A 19690-nucleotide genomic window follows, 5' to 3' on the forward strand; every position below is an offset into this window, starting at 1 on the left:
AGCAGAACGGCTTGTCCGATTAAATCCATTTGTGCAGTGTGTGTTGGGGTTGAGTAGATGAAGGTGCCTTTCGAAAATGGGTGCGCTGCGATTTTCAATATGGCCGCCACGGTAGCCATCTTGAAATTGGTTTCCGTCAATTTCGAGCAGAACGGCTTGTCTGATTAAATCCATTTTTGCAGTGTTTTGGGGTTGAGTTGAGGAAGGTTAATGGGTGCGCTGCGATTTTCAATATGGTCGCCACGGCAGCCATCTTGAAATTGGTTTCCGTCAATTTCGAGCAGAATGGCTTGTCCGATTAAATCCATTTTTGCAGTGTGTGTTGGGGATGAGTAGAGGAAGGTGCCTTTCGAAAATGGGCACGCTGCGATTTTCAATATGGCCGCCACGGCAGCCATCTTGAAATTGGTTTCCGTCAATTTCGAGCAGAACGGCTTGTCCGATTAAATCCATTTTTGCAGTGTGTTGGGGTTGAGTAGAGGAAGGTTTATGGGTGCGGAATGGGTTAACGGGTTCATGGGCGAAAATTTCATTACTTGCAGTTCCTACTCGGTATACAACTTCGCTTCAAATAACAAATTATCATCAATGCTTCCTTTCACCATGCATGGGTTGAGGGGTTATGCCCGCTTTGCGGTGCTATTTATTATACTTGTACAGGCAGTCCACGGGTTACGAACGCCCGATTTACGAACGCCCGTACTTATGAACCGACCTCCGTAAAGCCTATGATTTAAAAAAAATAAAAATAAAAATATGTTTTTTGTTTTTTTTTGTATATCGATGCTCGTGAAAGAGCTAACATTTATCACACAGAGAAAAAATCAAACAGACCCACAAATTATATAATAAGGGGAGCTTTAGACAAGATAAATATGAGAAAAGCTCTGTTCAAGCCACCCTTGATGTTTAATTTAAGAAAATTGGCCAGCACCAGGTCCATCCTCCAGTACCAGGTCCATCGTCTCCAACACCAGGCCCATCATCTTGGAGAGATATATCAAAGTATGATCGTTTCAAGGTTTGCAAGACCTCAATTGGAACGAGAGTAAGTGTTAACCTTTAATCATTATCTTTTCTTTTCTATCTAAACAGTTTAAGAAATGTTTCTTTCATGTTTTTTTATACCTATAGATATTTTAGGTAAAATATATACTATATACTACGACAAACATTTGACTAATTGACGCTAGGTGTGAACTCGATTCCACGAGCCAGGAAAGAAGTTGGAATTTCAAAAAAGTGTATCTGGGGTGAATTAGTGGGGGTAGAAAAGATCAAGGTTTTGGATGGGGGAAGATAATAGATGGTGGTGAACAGCTGTTTTGAAGACCTGGAGGGAGGAGTGGGATTGAAGGGAGTGGGGGAGTTTGTTCCAGAGGCGGGAGAAAAGGGGAATGAAAGAGTGAAGGTGAGCAGAGAGTCTTGATTTTGGCAGTTTAACCAAAAGAGGGTTGCTGGCAGATCCTGTGCGACCTATAGGAATATTTGGGGGACAGAGCACAGAGAGAGCTGGGGGGGCAAGGCCAGAGAGGAGTCGGTAGAAGACAGAAAGACCACCAACCTGCCTGCGGTGAGTGAGTGAAAGGCCCTCGGAGTTAGCTTCATCGCGGGAGATTCCAATGATTCTGGAAGCTTTGGTTTCAACAGCGTGAAGCCGAGTTACAGAACAAGTTCGAGTTTCAGGGTGTTTCGTCAATTTTTCACAGTTATAAGCCTTTTATGGACCTTGAAGATATCACATCGGTAGGGGATATGTGCACATGTAGGTACACATCGGTACGGGACATGTATTACAAAGCAATTCTTGCTCTTGTTATTCATAATATGCATCAATGATTTGGACAGTGGGCTCAGGAGTAGGCTTTCAAACTTATTGTTGGCACTAACCTTTAGGCTTAGGGTAAGGTAGGCAGCAGAGAGGAGGGTGATCAAATTCAGGAAAGTCTGGATACTTCAATGATGATGATCATGTGATTGAACACAAGGAATTGTAAGGTGCTTTGGTTGGGTAAGAACAATGAAAATGGGAGTATATGTGATCCAGATGTTTCAGATCATGAAGGGTCTTCAGAAAATATGTGCAGAAGAACTTGACATCAGAATGAACACTGTCAGGACAAGGGGTCACTGTTTAATACTAAACGAGAGAATGGGTAGGACGGTAGTAAGGCCTGGGTATTTCACCCAGATAGTGGTGATGGCCTGGAATGGTCTCCCTTTAAGGGTGGTGACAGTAGAGTCACTGGATTGTTTTAAAATCAAGTTTGATAGGTATTTGGAAGTAGTGGGTATGGGAAGTACGAAGATGTTGGCATGATTATGCAGGCTTGGTAAACTTGACAGGCCTAATGGCCTCCTTCTGCAATGAAGTCCCTTGTATTTCATTTTAAATATTTTGACCGCAGCTGGAGGCTCATTTAACAGGGAGTAAGTTAATGTTGCCTTTTATTGTGTCATCTTTGGATTTTTTTCTATAATGCAGAACTGATAACCTTTGAAACAGAAGGAAAAGCCAAGTGCATGTGTGCAGATTTGTCTCCAGAGAGGCTGCTGATGGCCAAGGAAATGGGAGCTGATATTACTCTGCAGGCCAAAAGGGAAACTCCCCAGGAAATGGCGGATGCTGTTTGTGGGCATCTTTCGGGCATGCCAGACATCACCATGGAATGCACGGGGGCAGAGGTCTGCATCCAAACCGCCATCTATGTGAGTGCTGTGGGCTGTTGGGCAATTATAATCCGATCTGGAGAGCTGTAGACAGGCAGACTAATATCAGACAAGGATCGCCACTTGTTGGGCATAGAACAGGTTTACCTTCCCGGTATAAGGAAATACTCTACTCGCGATGTACAATAAGTATGTTTGGTGTTCGTCCTCACATGTTCTGACACGTTGCCCTTTTCTCTGCATCTCCAGTGCTGGCGTCACCAAATTATTTGGTTCATCCCTTTTAATTTGTTATTCTTCTTCTCCTCCTCCTCGATCCGTTTCCATCTCCCCGTCCTCTTCCCATTATAAGGGATGAGGTCCAATAGCACCAAGCTTCTGTCCTGCCTTGACCACGATGCTCCTCCACTTCCCTCTGTCGTCAGCGAACTCGCACAACTCTCCAACCACCCCCACCTTCCTGATATCCCTCCTCACACAATCCTCTTATCTCAACCATGGTCTACCTCTTTTCCTCCTACCTTGCCCCCTCAACTTCTCCGCTTTTTGCCAATCCCACTCCCCCCATCCGCACAAAGTGCCCAGCCCATCTCATCCGGCATTTCATTCAGCTCATCTGCACACCAATTTCCTCCCTCGGTTCATCCATTCTCCTTCTATCCACCCTCTTCACTCCCGCAATCCTCTTGACCCAGTTGTTCTCGCAAATCTGCAGCCTCTGTTGTTGTCTCTCTGTCATTGCCACTGTCTCCAGACCGTAAAGGTAGGCCGTAAAGGTTGGCCGGCGTTACAAAAGACATCAGAACCATCCCTTTCAATCTCCTTCAAATCTTTGTCTGTCATTACTCCCTCCACCCTCCCCCATGCACTCGCACCCACCTGAATCCTCCTCCGCACCTTTGCCTCTGACTTACCATTTCCCGTCACTGTTCCCCCCCAGATACTCAAACCTATTTCCTTGTCTGATCTCCTTCTCCTCTAACCTGGTATTATTTTATTTTCTCTCCTGTCCAACCCACATCACCTCCGTCTTCTCCACGCTCATTTTTAACCCGTGTTTCTCAAATGCCTCCTTCCACTCCCCGAGTACTTCCTGCATCTCCAGCCCACTCTCCACCAAAGCAGCCAGATCATCCACATGCAATATCCTCCCCAGAATACCTTTCATGTTTACCTTCCTGCTTACCAGCTCAATCACCATGATACACATGAGTAGGCTGAGAGCTCTTCACTGCCTCAAACCGATGTTAACACGGAACTCCTCGGAATCCAAGGACCAACCAAAACTCTTCCCTTCATTCTCTTTTACCTCCCTTCCACCAACCTCACTTCTTCTTCCAGCACTCCAATCCATCTCAGTGTCATCTTCACCATCTCTCTCGGGACAGTGTTGTAGGCCTTCTCCAGGTCCACAAATCCCAATGCCATTTCCCCTTGCACCCCCAACCTCTTCTCCACCAGCTGTCTCAGCGCGAACATCCCATATGTCGTTCCCCTAACCTTTCTCAACCCCTGCTTCTCTTCCCCCATTTCCTTCTACACACACTTCCTTATCCTCCCATCCAGAACCCTCTTCAGCACCTTCATGACATGACTTAGGAGTGTAATGCCCCTGTACTTCCCCGGATCTTGAACATCACGCTTCCCCTTCCAGGTCGGCGCAACTAACTCTGTCCTACAATCCTCCAGCTCCCACGGTCCAATGATGGCCATATTGTTTTTGGACCATTATGTGATCTTGACCTTTAACATTAAGGGATAAAGTGTAAATTAAGAAAATGTGCCCCCATCAGCAATCTATCTGTAAAACTCAACATCATGAAAATCAGATGAAAATTATTGGTTCACGAGTTATCAAACAGAGTGACCACTCTATTCGTCATGGGTGTATGTCTGTGTGTCTGTCTGTCCGCAGCATAACTACCCGATGATATCATCCGATCTTGATGAAACTTGGGTGGGAGGTTGATATCATGATCTAGTTGTGTCCTGCCTAGAGTGGGCGGATTGCGCCCATTGTGGGCGGAGCCACGCACGAAAAAGATGTCTTCTTAGGGGGTAATCAAGTTCAAGCTACATCTTCTCCGAGGGAGTTAGTGGAATCTGACAGGGGTTTCGGTATTTGGTTAGGCCAATGTCATGTGTCTAGCCCCACGGAGCTCGATTTTTCATTTTCGCCCCAAGGTCAAGGTCACAAGGTCACGAAATTTAGAAAAGTCGATTTTTGATGGTTTTATTACATTGTTCGCTTCCTGGTAGGGTGAAATGTCATACATGATCTTATATTATCACATACATCATGAAATACAAGTTTTCCAACAAATTTCAGAATCTTCGACCTTTGACCTTTGAAGGTCACAAAGGTCAAATTTTCAAAGTTGCCAGAATCGAACCGAATTTTCGGTATTGTGTAGCTAACTAACCTCATAACTGATTAAACATTATTTTCTATCTCATTTCAACGTCGGTAACCTTCGTTTTGACATTTCCAGGCCAGCACCACACACAATTACATACAGCTGGCTCTTAAAGGCCTGTGCACGCAGCGCATTGGGGCCCTTTGTAAATAGGCATGTACACCGCATGTCAGAGGCCGACACCTGCTACGTGGGCCCCCGACCGCCCAGTCCGGGCCTGTTTCGGTTATAGTCCGTCCTTTGTCATTGAATACCGCTCGCTCGTGAACCATCGTCGTCTCCTGACTTGTTCAAATTATAATCAAAAACGTGGTTTTAGTTAATTAGGTCACAATCTGAAAAAATAGGTCAACAACACTAATCGCATATCGGGTGCACAACTTAAATGCAGGTACACTATTATGATGCAGGATCATCTTGAAAGGTCAAGCGTTCATTGAGTTTCCACATTGGAAAAATTGAGCGATGACGAACAATTTATTACTTTGTTCAGACCGTCATTTGACCTTGACCTTGAGGGGAATTATGTAAATTAAGGGAAATTCGATTCGATCTGACTATCCATAGTCACGATTTTGTGAAAAATGTTATTGTCTATCATTAAGTCATAAAAAAAGTTTTTTAAAAAGTTTTTTTTTATTTTTTATTAAGTCATGACCTTAACGGTCATAGTTCAAAATAAATGTCAACTTTCCATGCTTTTTAATCCCATTGTTGATTCAAAACGTCTTTCTGAAAGTCCCAGCCGGCTCCGAGATACAACTTTGGCAGCGCGGGAACAAAAAAAACAACCTAAATAGTGGTTTAGTACTCCTCGGAGGTCTAATAAACTCTGGGGTACCATTACAATTGGGGGTATTAATTGTAGAAACAAACCCGATAACAGGTGTAAACCACCCCTATTCTATAGGCGGAGGCTTAATTACCTCCGCCACCGAAGGTGGATGGAGGTTGTTTTCACCTCGGTCTTTGTTTGTCTGTGAACAAGATATCTCAAAAAGGTTGGACGGATTTGGATGCCATTTGGGGGAGAGGTTGGGTGTATGACAGAGATGAAATGATCAGGTTTTGGTGAAGATTTCATCCACAGTTCAATGGAATAGTGCTCTTTCCTCTGGGCTGGTGCTCCTTCCTCACACCTAGCTCGGCTTCACACTGTTGAAACCAAAGCTTTCAGAATCATTGGAATCTCCTGTGATGAAGCTAATCCGAGGGCCTTTCACTCACTCACTTATCACTCACTTTCAGAATCATTGGAATCTCCTGTGATGAAGCTAACTCAGAGGGCCTTTCACTCACTCACCGCAGGCAGGTTGGTGGTCTTTGTCTTCTCCCGACTCCTCTCCGGCCTTGCTCCCCCAGCTCTCTCTGTGCTCTGTCCCCCAAATATTCCTACAGGTCGCACAAGATCTGCCTGCAACCCTCTTATGGTTAAACTGTCAAAATTTAGACTCTCTGCTCACCTTCACTCTTTCATTCCTCTTTTCACTGCCTCTGGAACAAACTCCCTCACTCTCTTCAATCCCACTCCTCCCTCCAGGTCTTTAAAACAGCTGTTCACCACCATCTCTTATCTTCCCCCATCCAAAACCTTGATCTTTTCTACCCCTGCTAATTTCACCCCAAATCCACTTTTTGGAAATACCGACTTCTTTCCTGGAAGCCCTAGAAGTGTCCATGTGTTTTATATCTCTCCCGACATCCCACGCCTCCTCCCTCCCCCCCCCCACCCCCCCTAGCCCTCTCCCTCCCACAGATCTCCAGATGTCCCTGCTCTAAAATGTTGTACTTGTGTGCTTCCCTCTCTATCCCCATCTTGTCTACCACTCCCTTTATCATATGTTTTGTGTGTCAGTTTGTCTTTTTGTGATTAATGTTAGCTCTTACATGAGCCTCGATCTTGTATACAAAAAAAGAAAGAAAAAAAGATACTGATATGGATACGAGAATTTTTGAGTGATTCTTTACCATTGAGAGATACTTAGGGCAAAAAACTATATATAGCACGATATCTCAAATTGTGGACATATTTGGGCGAAACTTGGTGGGCAGTTTGGGTATGTGACGAGGAAGAATTGATCCAATTTTGGTGAAGATCCGAATCCAGATCAGGATACCAAAACACATCATACTCGCTGATGATTCTCCGAGCAGGTGTTCATTTGAAGGTTGATATCTCCGGTAGTTTTTCATACCACAATGACGTCAATCACGTCACCAAATATAGATTTACAGATTAGAAAGCTGGAGTGTATGAAGGAGTTTGTGAAGAAACAAATATTGTGTTCCAATTACATGGAACACCTACATGGCATATGCAGGGCTGACAGGATGGCCTCGAGGTAGACACACTCACCTCTAAGCTGTCTAGATTGGGTTTAAATCCCGACCCAGCTGGAAACTGTCAGTCATTTCAGATGACATTTCAGTGTTTCAGAGGCAGGGTCATTAATCGGTGTGGGTGCCGCCCCTCGGATGAAGGTAAAACGGGCATCCCGTCTGCCAGCATTCGTTGGTGGACGTGAAACATCCCACAGTGTCCTTTACTAAGAGTAGGCGAGCTATCGCCGACACCCTGAATAAATTACAAATTCCTGCTCTAACCAGCAGAGGGCACTTTATCATCGGCACAGTCGCGCCATCAACCAATGATGCTGGCCCGCAGCCTTGCACTGCACAGGAACGAAGAAGAATTACATAATCAACTATAACGACACTCGGTTTGTTTTTGTTTTTTGTTGTTGTTGTATACAAGATCGAGGCTCGTGTAAAAGCTAACAATCACAAAAATACAAACTGACACATAAAACATAGGTTAAAGGGAGCGGGAAACAATTTGGGGAGAGAGAGGGAAGCGCACACCAGTACAACATTTGAGAGCAGGGACATCGGGAGATCTGTGGGAGGGAGAGGGCTTGGGGGGAGGAAGCACGGGAAGGGGGGCGGGGGGGAGAGGTAAATAACACTTGGACACAGGTAGGAATTTCAAAAAACTAGATCTGGGGTGAATTAACAGGGGTAGAAAAGATCAAGGTTTTGGATGGGGGAAGACAAGAGATGGTGGTGATTTTTAGCCGCGTCGCAGACAGACGCTGCTCATAGAGTGCCCTCTGCTGTTGTTGTTGTTGTTGTTGTTGTTCTTCTTCTTCTTCTTCTTCTTGTTCTTCTTCTTCTTGTTCTTGCAGAGAAGACAAAACCTCGAAGCTCCACCCATTCTGGGAACCATAGCTCCACCCATTTTGGGAGAGGCTTCATATAAACAAATATCCACCATTTTATTAACTCGCATAGCTTTGAGGCCTGTTTTGTAGGCCCGTGGTGTCTTCCTCTCTCACACAGTTTTATTTCAAATCAAATCCGATATATCATTTCATTTTTCACAGTCGCTAACATAGTTTTAGACTCGGTTGAAAAAAAACGGGAAGAAAATCCGATGAAAGTTGCCCTTTATAGAACGAAATGAATTCTCAAAGGCCTGTAACTTCAAGTCCATTGAGATTTATTTTTTTTAAATCGCGGCATGGTCAGTCATACACCGCCCGAAATAACAGACGGGAAAATGCCGAGATATATATATTTTGTTTAAATCGCGGCATGCTCAGTCATACACCGCCCGAAATAACAGATGGGAAAATGCCGAGATATATTAAAAATTCGTCCATTTGATGACAATCGTCACGATGAAATATTTAATTTATACGTCGTCACAATAATGTGGAGAGAGGAGCATAGCTTCATTCACGTGTCGCCACACACGGAAATTGCCGAGATATATTTTGTTTAAATCGCGGCATGCTCAGTCATACACCGCCTGAAATAACAGACGGGAAAATGCCGAGATATATTAAAAATTCGTCCATTTGATGACAATCGTCACGATGAAATATTTAATTTATACGTCGTCACAATAATGTGGAGAGAGGAGCATAGCTTCATTCACGTGTCGCCACACACGGAAATTGCCGAGATATATTTTGTTTAAATCGCGGCATGCTCAGTCATACACTGCCTGAAATAACAGACGGGAAAATGCCGAGATATATTAAAAATTCGTCCATTTGATGACAATCGTCACGATGAAATATTTAATTTATACGTCGTCACAATAATGTGGAGAGAGGAGCATAGCTTCGTTCACGTGTCGCCACATACGGGAAATTGCCGAGATATATATTTTTTAAATCGCGGCATGGTCAGTCATACACCGCCTGAAATAACAGACGGGAAAATGCCGAGATATATTAAAAATTCGTCGCCACACACAGGAAATTGCCGAGATATATTTTCACTTTGCACAAAAATAACATCAAGTAATCGAATCAATAGGAATGTCCTGTGCCTATAACATCGACGTTATAGGCACAGCTGCATCTAGGCATTGTGTAACTTCGACGCGGCTTTTGTTTTAATTAAAACTTTTTGTACTTGTTTTTTTTAAAGAGCATAAAGGGTAGAGAGCATACCTGCGCCAGGCTGAACAGTTTACCTTTTGTATCCCACTGATCGGTCGGATCTGGATACGTACCTGAACCAAAACAGAATTGGCTTGTTTTTCTCGCCTTCATTCACCTAGTTTTGTCATAAGCTTTTTAAAATACCATGCTATACAATATGTCGTTTTTGGTCCTATCTCTCAATGGTGAAGAATCACTTTTAAAAGTTTTTTTTAATCCTCTGATCTGGATCCGTATTTGAATCTTCACCAAAATCGAATCGATTTGTCCTTGTCACACACCCAACCTGTCCACGAAGTTTTGTCCGAATCAGTCCATAACTCTTTGAGATATTGTGCTATATATCAGTTTTAGCTGCATCATTCAATGGTGAATAATCACTTTTTAAAAATTGTCTGATCTGTTTCTGGATCTGGATTTGAATCTTCACCAAAATCGAATCGATTTGTCCGTCACACACTCAACCTCCACTAAGTTTTGTCCGAATCAGTCCATAACTTTTTGAGATATTGTGCTATATATCAGTTTTAGCCCCATCACTCAATGGTGAAGAATCACTTTTAAAAAATTTCTCTGATCTGGATCTGGATTCGAATCTTCACCAAGATTGATTCAATGCCTCCCTTGTCACATATCCAACCTGTCCAAGTTTTGTATGAATCCGTCCACGACTATGAGATATCCTGTTCACAAACAAACAAAACCTCCATCCACGTTCGGTGGCAGAGGTATAAATGGTTGTACCCCCCCCCCCCCCCCCAGCTACCAACGCGTACCACCGGCCTCGTATGATCCACCTCGCTTCCCACTCCTTTTCCTCCTCAATTATCCCTTCTTCCTTTTGTTTTCTCAATTTTCAGTCTCCTCACCCTTTGCGTGATAGGACGGCCTAGTCTAGAGGTGTGCGTACAATCTCCTCACGCTTTGCGTGATAGGACGGCCTAGTCTAGGGGTGTGCGTACAATCTCCTCACCCTTTGCGTGATAGGATGGCCTAGTCTAGGGGTGTGCGTACTTGCAGTTTGAGCTGTTTTGCCTCGGTTTGAATCTGGGCCCAGCTATAAACTGTCACCCTGCGGTTTCACATCCGGGGCGGCGCATCAGTGTGTGCCGTCCATCCGAAGGACATTAAGCCGGATGATCCATCTGCTAGCACTTGGGAGCATTTGAGTATGTTTAATGACATCTCATGGTGTCTTTGCTAATAAGCAGAATAGTTCCCCCCGGCCGACGTCACAAAGTGGGAATAATCGCAGCCTTTCAAAAGGAAGAAGAAGAATGCCTTCACACTTTCCGTTTCCCTCCACTCTGCTCCATGTAATTCAATGCAGTTCTATCAAGATGGACTTTTTAGACAATATATATGAATTGCAGTTTTGATGTCTGCACGTTAGTCGTATTAAGCTAACCTGATAATTTTGCCTTTTTATGACATCTTCTGCATATGTCGGATGTGTGATCCCACCTGTTCCAGGCAACACGTTCTGGAGGCACCGTCGTACTTGTGGGACTTGGTTCACCGATGGTCAACATTCCCATCTTAAATGCCTCCACCCGTGAAGTCGACATCAAAGGAATCTTCCGCTATTGTAACACGTGCGTATCACTGTTTTATTACCTTGGGTGGCTTTGGATACATATACCTCATGAATTAGAATGACGCTCGGTAGAGCACGTACTTCCGCCAGGCTGAACAGTTTATCTTTTGTATCCCAATGATAGGCCGGATCTGGATTCGAACCTGAACCAAAATCTAATCGGCTTGTTCTGGTCACCTAACCAACTCATCCACGAAGTTTAGGCCTAACTCATCCACCAAGTTTAGTCATAACTCATCCACGAAGTTTAGTCATAACTCAACCACCAAGTTTAGTCATAACTCATCCACCAAGTTTAGTCATAACTCATCCATAACATTTTGAGATATTGTGCTGCATATTGTTTTTGATCCAATCTCTTAATGGTGACAAATCTCTTTAAAAAAAAAAAATATATATATATATATATATATATATACAGTATCCGGATATAATATTTAAAAAGTATCGTGCTGTATCCATTCGAATTTATAAATTATTGTATCCGGATCGTTACAAAATCGAATCAATTCTTCCCTGTCACACAACTTTTCCACAGTTTTGTCCAATTCCGTGCATAACATTGAGATATCGTGCTATTATATCATTTTTGGCCCCATCGCTCAATGATGAAGAATCACTTAAAAGCCTGGTGTTGGGCTAGTGGTTAGGGTGCCGGCTTAGGATCCTAGGATCCTGGGTTCGAATCCCGGTCGATCGCTGAATTAACGCCAGGTGGGTTGACTCAGCCTGTCATCCTTCCGAGGTCGGCAAATTGAGTACCAGTTCACTGGTAATTCCCTGTGTGTCGTTAAAGGCGGCAAAAAGGGTTGGCGGCAGGAAGGTACATCCGGCCGTAAAACATTGCTTAAAAAAGGCGACCAACAAAAACAACAACAACCACGGTGCCCGAAAAAGGCCAACCCCCGCTTTGCGGGGAAAAATGGCCTCTAAAAGGTGGTTTTATATCATTTTTGGCCCCATCGCTCAATGATGAAGAATCACTTAAAAAATTTAGTGTCCGGCTCCAGATCTTCACCACAGTCTAATAAATTTGGCCTTGTTACACACACACACACACACACACACACACACACACACACACACACACACACACACACACACACACACACACACAGACACAGACACACACACACACACACACACACACGTCCACCAAATTTCGTCCAAATCCGTCCAAAACTTTTTGAGATATTATGTTGTACATCATTTTTGGCCCTATCTCTCAATGGTGAAGAATCACTTTAAAAAAATTCTCGTATTCAGATCTTCACCAAAATCTTATCAATTTGTCCTTGTCACACACCCAACAACAACAACAACAACAACAACAGGCATTTTAAGGCCATTTTCCCTGCTAGAGCGGGGGTTAGCCTTACGGGCCCCATGACAATCTCATATCTCTACACATATGCATATCCATGTCATAATCTCTCATGACAATGTCACATTGTCACATACCCAACATATCAATCAAATTTCGTCCAAATCCACCCACAACGTTTTGAGATATCCTGTTCACCGACAGACATGGGTGAAAAATTGACCTTCGGTGGCGGAGGTAATAACAACATTCTCACAAACCTAAACTTGATTTTCCCTTCAAGCTGCCATGCTCCATTGCATGTGGGATGGAATGAGAGCAACATGGATCACACATTTAAACCAAAGTGAACACACATGGGCCACAAAACCAAATGGACTGTCAGTTATTAAATTGCTTGGCTAATTATCACAACTTGTGCAGATTTTGAAGCCCACGTGCAATTGCCGTAATGGACAAGACATGCGACTCGGTCCAATTTGATTACCATCACCGCTCTTTTTGCCAATAGCTCGGCTTCAAGTCTTCAAGCAGAATTAAAACTCCGGCTCTATCTGTACAAATATTAATTAAGATTTTTTATTTTTTTTTAAGGAGAAAATCATTACTTTTCATTGCCTAATTGGTTATTTTTTCCTATGCAGGTGGCCCATGGCTATCTCCATGTTGGTGTCGGGTCGGCTGAATGTCCTCCGTTCACTGGTGACTCATCGTTTTTCGCTGGAAGATTCTCTGCAGGCATTTGAGACTGCACATCAAGGCCTTGGCATCAAGATCATAATACGTTGTGACAAGGACGACCCGCTGTGATCACGTGAGGCCATTCTAGACTTCCTTTATTTCTAGACTTTGTCTAAAACGTAAGAAAAAAGAATGTTTTTCTGGCCTTGCAGCTCTGGCAGGACTTTTTATCCAAGAAATATTTGGGTTGGTCTGTTTGGTGTTCCCATGTAAGGACAGAGCTCATGATGCTAGGGGATCTTAGGTTCAAATCCCATAACCAGTGCTGATTTACCCATCGAGTGCTAATGTCCTTGTAGTAAATGGAAATGTACAATGATGTCACTTTATGTTGTTGTCCTGCTTGTGAAATGTCAAACCCTTCAATGAGCATTGGATCACTGTAAGAAATACACCTATGGATGTCAATTTGGTGAGCAGCATATGGATGTCCCTAAGCTATTCCCTTTTGTTTCCTTCACAGATAAGTAAGAATGTGAGTTCTTGGAACATTTCAAGATTGGACATTTCAAGAAACATGAATTTATTGAATTTCACTGTGAATTTTAATCAAATATTACACAGCATTTAAAAATTGCAGTGTGTGTGTGTGTGTGCCATAGGTTGTTATCTCCATATGCAGGTTTCAGGAGGTGGGATTGTGACCTACATAAAATCATAATACCAAGTACTGAAAAAAAAAAAAAAATAACCACTTGTGCCTTAAGGAGCGCCAAATCCACCAACCACTGCAACGAAATCTCCCAATAATCCATGGATGTAATGTTTGGAAAATGGAATAACGTCAGGAAAATGGAACTAGATTCAAATGGGTTAATGAGAAATTGGGCCCAACAGGATAGCCAGAGGTAGCGTAGCGGATGGAACATTATTCCAGTTGTCCAGTCTACCAATATCTCTTGTGAGCATTAAACACCTTCCCCCTACCTTTAAAAAAAAGAGTAGGCCATTGTGTGCTGGTGCATTATGTGAATCCTAAATTCCCTCACCAGTTTAGAGGTGGTTCAGCAGCAACCTGTTCAGGGTAAAGTCTGAGCTATGGAAATGTTCATGGGCACCCTAATACCCCCACCAAGGATTGTGTAGCAAAAACGATGTTAAATAAATAGAAAATCAACTAGGTCTACATTAGAATTTTTGCAAATTAATCTCTTGGAACCCATCTGTGGATCGGTCCCATCGGCCGATGGGTCTGCGCCATCTGCGGATGTGTTGTTCACCTTGAAGGAATGTGTTGACAGAATGGTGCTCTTCAATCAGGTACACAGTCATTGGAATTACATGTGGTAGGAATTTAACAGAGATGATTTTAAAATGTTTTATTATCTATTTCTACCCATCTATTTATACATTTTGTCAATACATTTTGTAATTAACAGATACATGGCAGTTTTAGTAAAGCTTTACATAACATACTCAACATTCATACAAAACATTAGGTGTTCTTCTGATGATGGTGGAGGGGAATGGTGGCAGGGTAGAGAGTGGCAGGTGCTGATGAAGGTGATGGCGAGGGTCACGAGGTCACAAACCACATGTCACGGACTGCTTTATAAACATTTATGACATCAATTGCTTATTTTTAGGTTCAAATAAACATACTCCTCCACCATTGATGCATACACATTCCTTCAAGGTGAACAACACATCCGCAGATGGCGCAGACCCATCGGCCGATGGGACCGATCCACAGATGGGTTCCAACAAATCAACTATATCTGTACTGGAATTATTGCAAATTAATTACCTGGATTTATATGGAATCACAAATAAAATCTGCAAACGCACCGATTCCAATGGCGTTGTGTTTTGCAGCTATTACTCATTTTAGCAAGTCAACTGATTTTCCATGTATACGATAATTATGTAACAGATGCACCAACATTGTTTGAATTTTCACAGATTTATAGCTGATTACAGCACAGCTCCATGGTCGTGTGTATATTTATCACATCATCAAGCCTGAGAACCTCTGAGTTCCCAATTTATTAATTTGCAACTGCATACTGTTACGTGCTCCTCCCCGAACCCCTGGTCACGGTGTACCTCTGAGCCCCGAGAGGAGTCACGGCAGAAAAATGTGTTATTCCGTATGTCAAAGATCAATGGTGAAGCCACACCAATTGTTACTCACAAACAAATATTGTATTAAGATCACACAAGAATAACAGTACAACAATAATAGTAATCAAAAGTACAATCAAGATATCCTATGATGGTACCACCAGTTTCGTAATATATAACTCGCTGTGCTCCAAGTGAGTGAAACCAGAACATTCCCAATGTGTCTTTCCCGGCCTCAAACCCACATTGATTCCGGTTTCAAGCCGAAGTCGATTCGCTCCAGCGATCGCCAGAACGATGTCCAATCGAGACCAGAATCCCGTGCGGATGGCAAGTAGTCATACAGCCCAAAGCTGCACAAAGGCGCCCTCAAGGCGACTGGGAAATCACACCCTCGGGTATGGACTTTCATGGCTCACAGTCGGTGAACCGCAAATTAATCTTCAAAAGCCACGGTGCACACCCACACACCAGATACGTCTGAAAGCGGTGAAAACGGCTGACGAAGCAAAGAAACCTTGCTCGACGCGTGAAGCGCGCGAGTCAAAATGGCCGACGACCCGTTCTTGAGACGTAATGGCCCGGCGATAATTCTCCTCGGAATCCACCGCCAAAAACCTGACACGCAGGTTGATCGGTCACAGCGATGACAACTCTGTCGCAGGAATCCCTCTCCCGGGAACCCAAAAGTTCACTTGTGACTCTTGCTCGCCAACGTTCGCTCCAGACTGCAAGTAGCTCGGCTCCTTCTTGTCTGACTCACTCGCTCCGCCCTCTTTTCTCCCTCTTCTTCCTCTTTGTCGTCCGGTTCCCGATCCGGTTTCCTGTTTCTTTTAACATTAACTTTTTTACCTTTTGAAAACAGTTCATGGACAATAAACCTTTTGAAAACAATAATAGTACATGGAATCAGAAATATTTACAGTGGATGCAAACCACCACAACAGAAGTGACGAATCCGTAACAATACACTGTAGGCCAAGACTTGTTTCTTCCATGGAGCTGGTGGAAGAACATGCACACCCTATTGCAGTGAACTCTTGCGAATTTGAATACGAATGTGTCGTCGACCTACCACAGCCACAACCTCGGAGCCACAAGGCTCACTGCGGTACGTTGACGACAAATTCGTGATCATAAAAAAGGCGGATGTTGACCGTTTCCACACAAAGATAAATTCAACATGGCCAGCAATACAATTCACATGTGAAGTCGAACAGGCTGAATCTCTACCATTCCTGGATGTACATCTTTCCAGGGACGGAAACGGCAAGCTACACACGCAGGTGTACCGTAAACCTACTAACACAGACAAAGTATTGGATTACCAGAGTGGCCAGAATACCTGCCACAAAAGAAGTTGTGTTCGCCGCTTAGTAGATCTTGCAAAAACACACTGCAGCGACCATGAACAACGCTGGATGGAAATGCTGCACGTCACTCAACTACTGCGAGAAAACCACTACCCAAATGCATTCATCAAATCTTGTTGCCGGAAATCCAACTACAGCAACAACAATCTAACCACACCTCCACACGGTGGCTCTTCCATACATACAACACGCTTCCGAAACCACAAGCCGCATTCTACGTGAGTACAACAGCAACATCACCCACACACCACAAACATCCTTACGAGCACAGCTGTCAAAGCCAAAAGGCCAGGTGAACAAATTTGACAGAACGAATGTCATCTACAACATACAATGTGAAGATTGTGAAGTCAATTATGTGGGCCAAACATCAAAACGCTCAACAACAAGGCGAACCAACGTAAGACGACAAGACAGGTTGTCATTGGTTGCGACACACATACACACAAAACAACATACATTTTCATGGAATCAGACCACGATCCTTGGCACAGGATCTTTGAGAGTGAACCGTGAGATTGTCGAGGCCTGGTACTCTGATAAAAACTCCATCAACCGACACATCGACTTACATCCCACATACAAAGCACTACGCAATCAATTACAACGTCAGCAACGGCAGTCATTTGAATGCAGGGAAGCCCTGTGATTGGCAAGGACTTGGACAAATCCATGACGTGAACCGTCCCCAACGGAACCTAACGGTTAACACCACACTCAACGCCTCTGAAGAAGAGAACTAGTTTGTTCTTGAAACGTCAGGCTATTAATAAAGAATTTTTAAATTATGTGCGATCATTTACTATATATATATATATATATATATAACCACCTTTAGAGGCCATTTTTCCCCACAAGTGGGGGTTGGCCTTTTTCGGGAACCGTGGTTGTTGTTGTTTTTTGGTCCCCTTTTTGAAGCAATGTTTTACGGCCGGATGCCCTTCCTGACGCCAACCCTTTTTGCCGCCTTTAACGACAAACAGGGAATTACCAGTGAACTGGTACTCAATTTGCCGACCTCGGAAGGATGACAGGCTGAGTCAACCCCCCTGGCGTTAATTCAGCAATCGACCGGGATTCGAACTCAGGATCCTCGGATCCTAAGCCGTCACCCTAGCCGCTAGCCCAACACCAGGCATTTGTTCATAATATATATATATATATATATATATATATATATATATATATATATATATATATATATATATATATATATATATATATATATATATATATATATATATATATATATATATATTGTTACGGACACGGCTTAAGATGTTGCTTGACCGAGCGGAATGGCCGCCGTGTTCGCACAGTTTACCCGATTACCCCCAACTCACCCGATTCCACTCGAACGTTGGCCAAATCGCGCTACGCTAAATCAATGATGGAAAGGACACAACGACTGGGATAAATGAAACGACGCAAGGGGTACAGTTCTCAAGACCTCCGGAGGTGGATATAATTAGTGGTGGAGAAAAGGGGTAGATTACAAGGTAGAGTGAGGTAAAAACACAGAAGAGATGGGCACTTAGTTACAGTCTTATATTATCCCCGACAGACCACAGACAAATGGAACAAGACTGACTTACACAGGGATTGATGGCAGGGAAGGACAGGCAGTCGATAGCACAAGGTGCACCTTGGCTCAGGGACAGGATAAAGCACGGTCCAGTCCAGAGATGCGGGGAGGTGTCACAGCGCTCGGAGGTGGCGTCCTTCTCTCTCCAAGCTCAGCGCGCGTCTGACGTCACCTCCCTCTTCCTGCGCATGCTCAGCGGGGAGTCACACGCCCTCGGCTCGTTGGCTCCGCCCCAGATGGGATCGGTCCGCCGCTTCTATTGGGTGCGGGGGTTACCGGGCTCCGCCCTTGACGAGGAGCTGACAGCGAGCCCCTACTTGGTAACCCCGTCGAGCACATGTGCGATGGCGGCTCGTTGGAAAGGCTTGGCGCCCTCCCAACACCCCCCACCAACCAAGCCGGAGTGAGGACGCGCACTCCCCGCGCCGCCGCCGTTGTTGTTGTTGTTGTTGTTGTTGCTGAACCGTGAGGAAGAGCTGCGGGGAGGTATTGGGAGGTCCTAAACTTCCTAACGGTGCCATACAATCACATTCTGGTGCAACGAAAAGTCAGAATTAATGGAAACGAGTCCTTAACTGACATAGACTAAGAATAACTAGCAAGATGTCCTATAGTTGTCTACGTGAGATGCGGTGGACCTGGATGCGACATTTAATGGGGGAAATAGGGGGAGGTCGGGTCTACAGAGTGTTGTTTACAGAAAATGGGACTAGGGAATGGGGGATTGGGGATAGTTGGGAAGTATGGAGGAAATAGGGGAATATTTACAAGCGGATATGGATGGATGTAAATCCCATATCCGCAACAATATATATATATATATATATATATATATATATATATATATATATATATATATATATATATATATATATATATATATATATATATATATATATATATATATATACATACATACATATACATACATATACATACATACATATATATATATATATATATATATATATATATATATATATATATATATATATATATATATATATGTTGGAATGGGACTTAGAACTTGGGACTCAGAGGACTCAGAGAAAGGAGCAACGGATATATTTATTAGAACTCGTTTACACAAGCTTGCGGAAAACACAATGTCGCTTGAAGCTCACGAAATGACCAACACTACAACAAGGTGCTCTGAAGTAATTCGATTTAAACTTGCTATATATAAAGAATATTAGGGTGTGGCTTTAGCTCACAAGATACAGAGAAAGAATGGGCTCATTGGTCCCCCCCACCATTAGTCCCATCCTGTTGTTCAGTTAGTTAAAGGAAGTTCATCCAAGGCCACTCATGGGTTAGCTCAGATAAGGAGATGGTCAGCAATATGTGGCAACATGTTTACAACTTTCTGTATAGAGACTTGGGTTGGGGAAGTACAAAGGGAGTGGACACTCATAAATGTGTCAACCTACAAGATATTGGCAAAGTCTTGTGGGAGGCTGAGAGA

General features: G+C 43.5%; 1 protein-coding gene across 2 annotated transcripts in view; it reads left to right on the forward strand.

Moving 5' to 3' along the window:
• SORD (sorbitol dehydrogenase) overlaps window positions 1–14329 on the forward strand; it is a 45837-nt gene extending 31508 nt beyond the window's left edge. Inside the window, exons 7-10 of one of the 2 annotated variants that reach the window (XM_068121986.2) lie at window positions 2534–2709; window positions 11015–11136; window positions 13107–13276; window positions 13667–14329. In XM_068121986.2, coding sequence (XP_067978087.2) covers window positions 2534–2709; window positions 11015–11136; window positions 13107–13272 — 464 coding nt within the window. In that variant the 3' untranslated portion in view covers window positions 13273–13276; window positions 13667–14329. The remainder of the gene's footprint in view (window positions 1–2533; window positions 2710–11014; window positions 11137–13106; window positions 13277–13666) is intronic. The other variant, XM_068121987.2, reaches the window with a different exon arrangement.
• Window positions 14330–19690: the final 5361 nt, after the last annotated feature.

Source organism: Myxine glutinosa, chromosome 7 (assembly GCF_964187855.1).
Source record: "Myxine glutinosa chromosome 7, kmMyxGlut1.1, whole genome shotgun sequence".
In the NCBI taxonomy this organism is placed as follows: Eukaryota; Metazoa; Chordata; class Myxini; order Myxiniformes; family Myxinidae; genus Myxine; species Myxine glutinosa.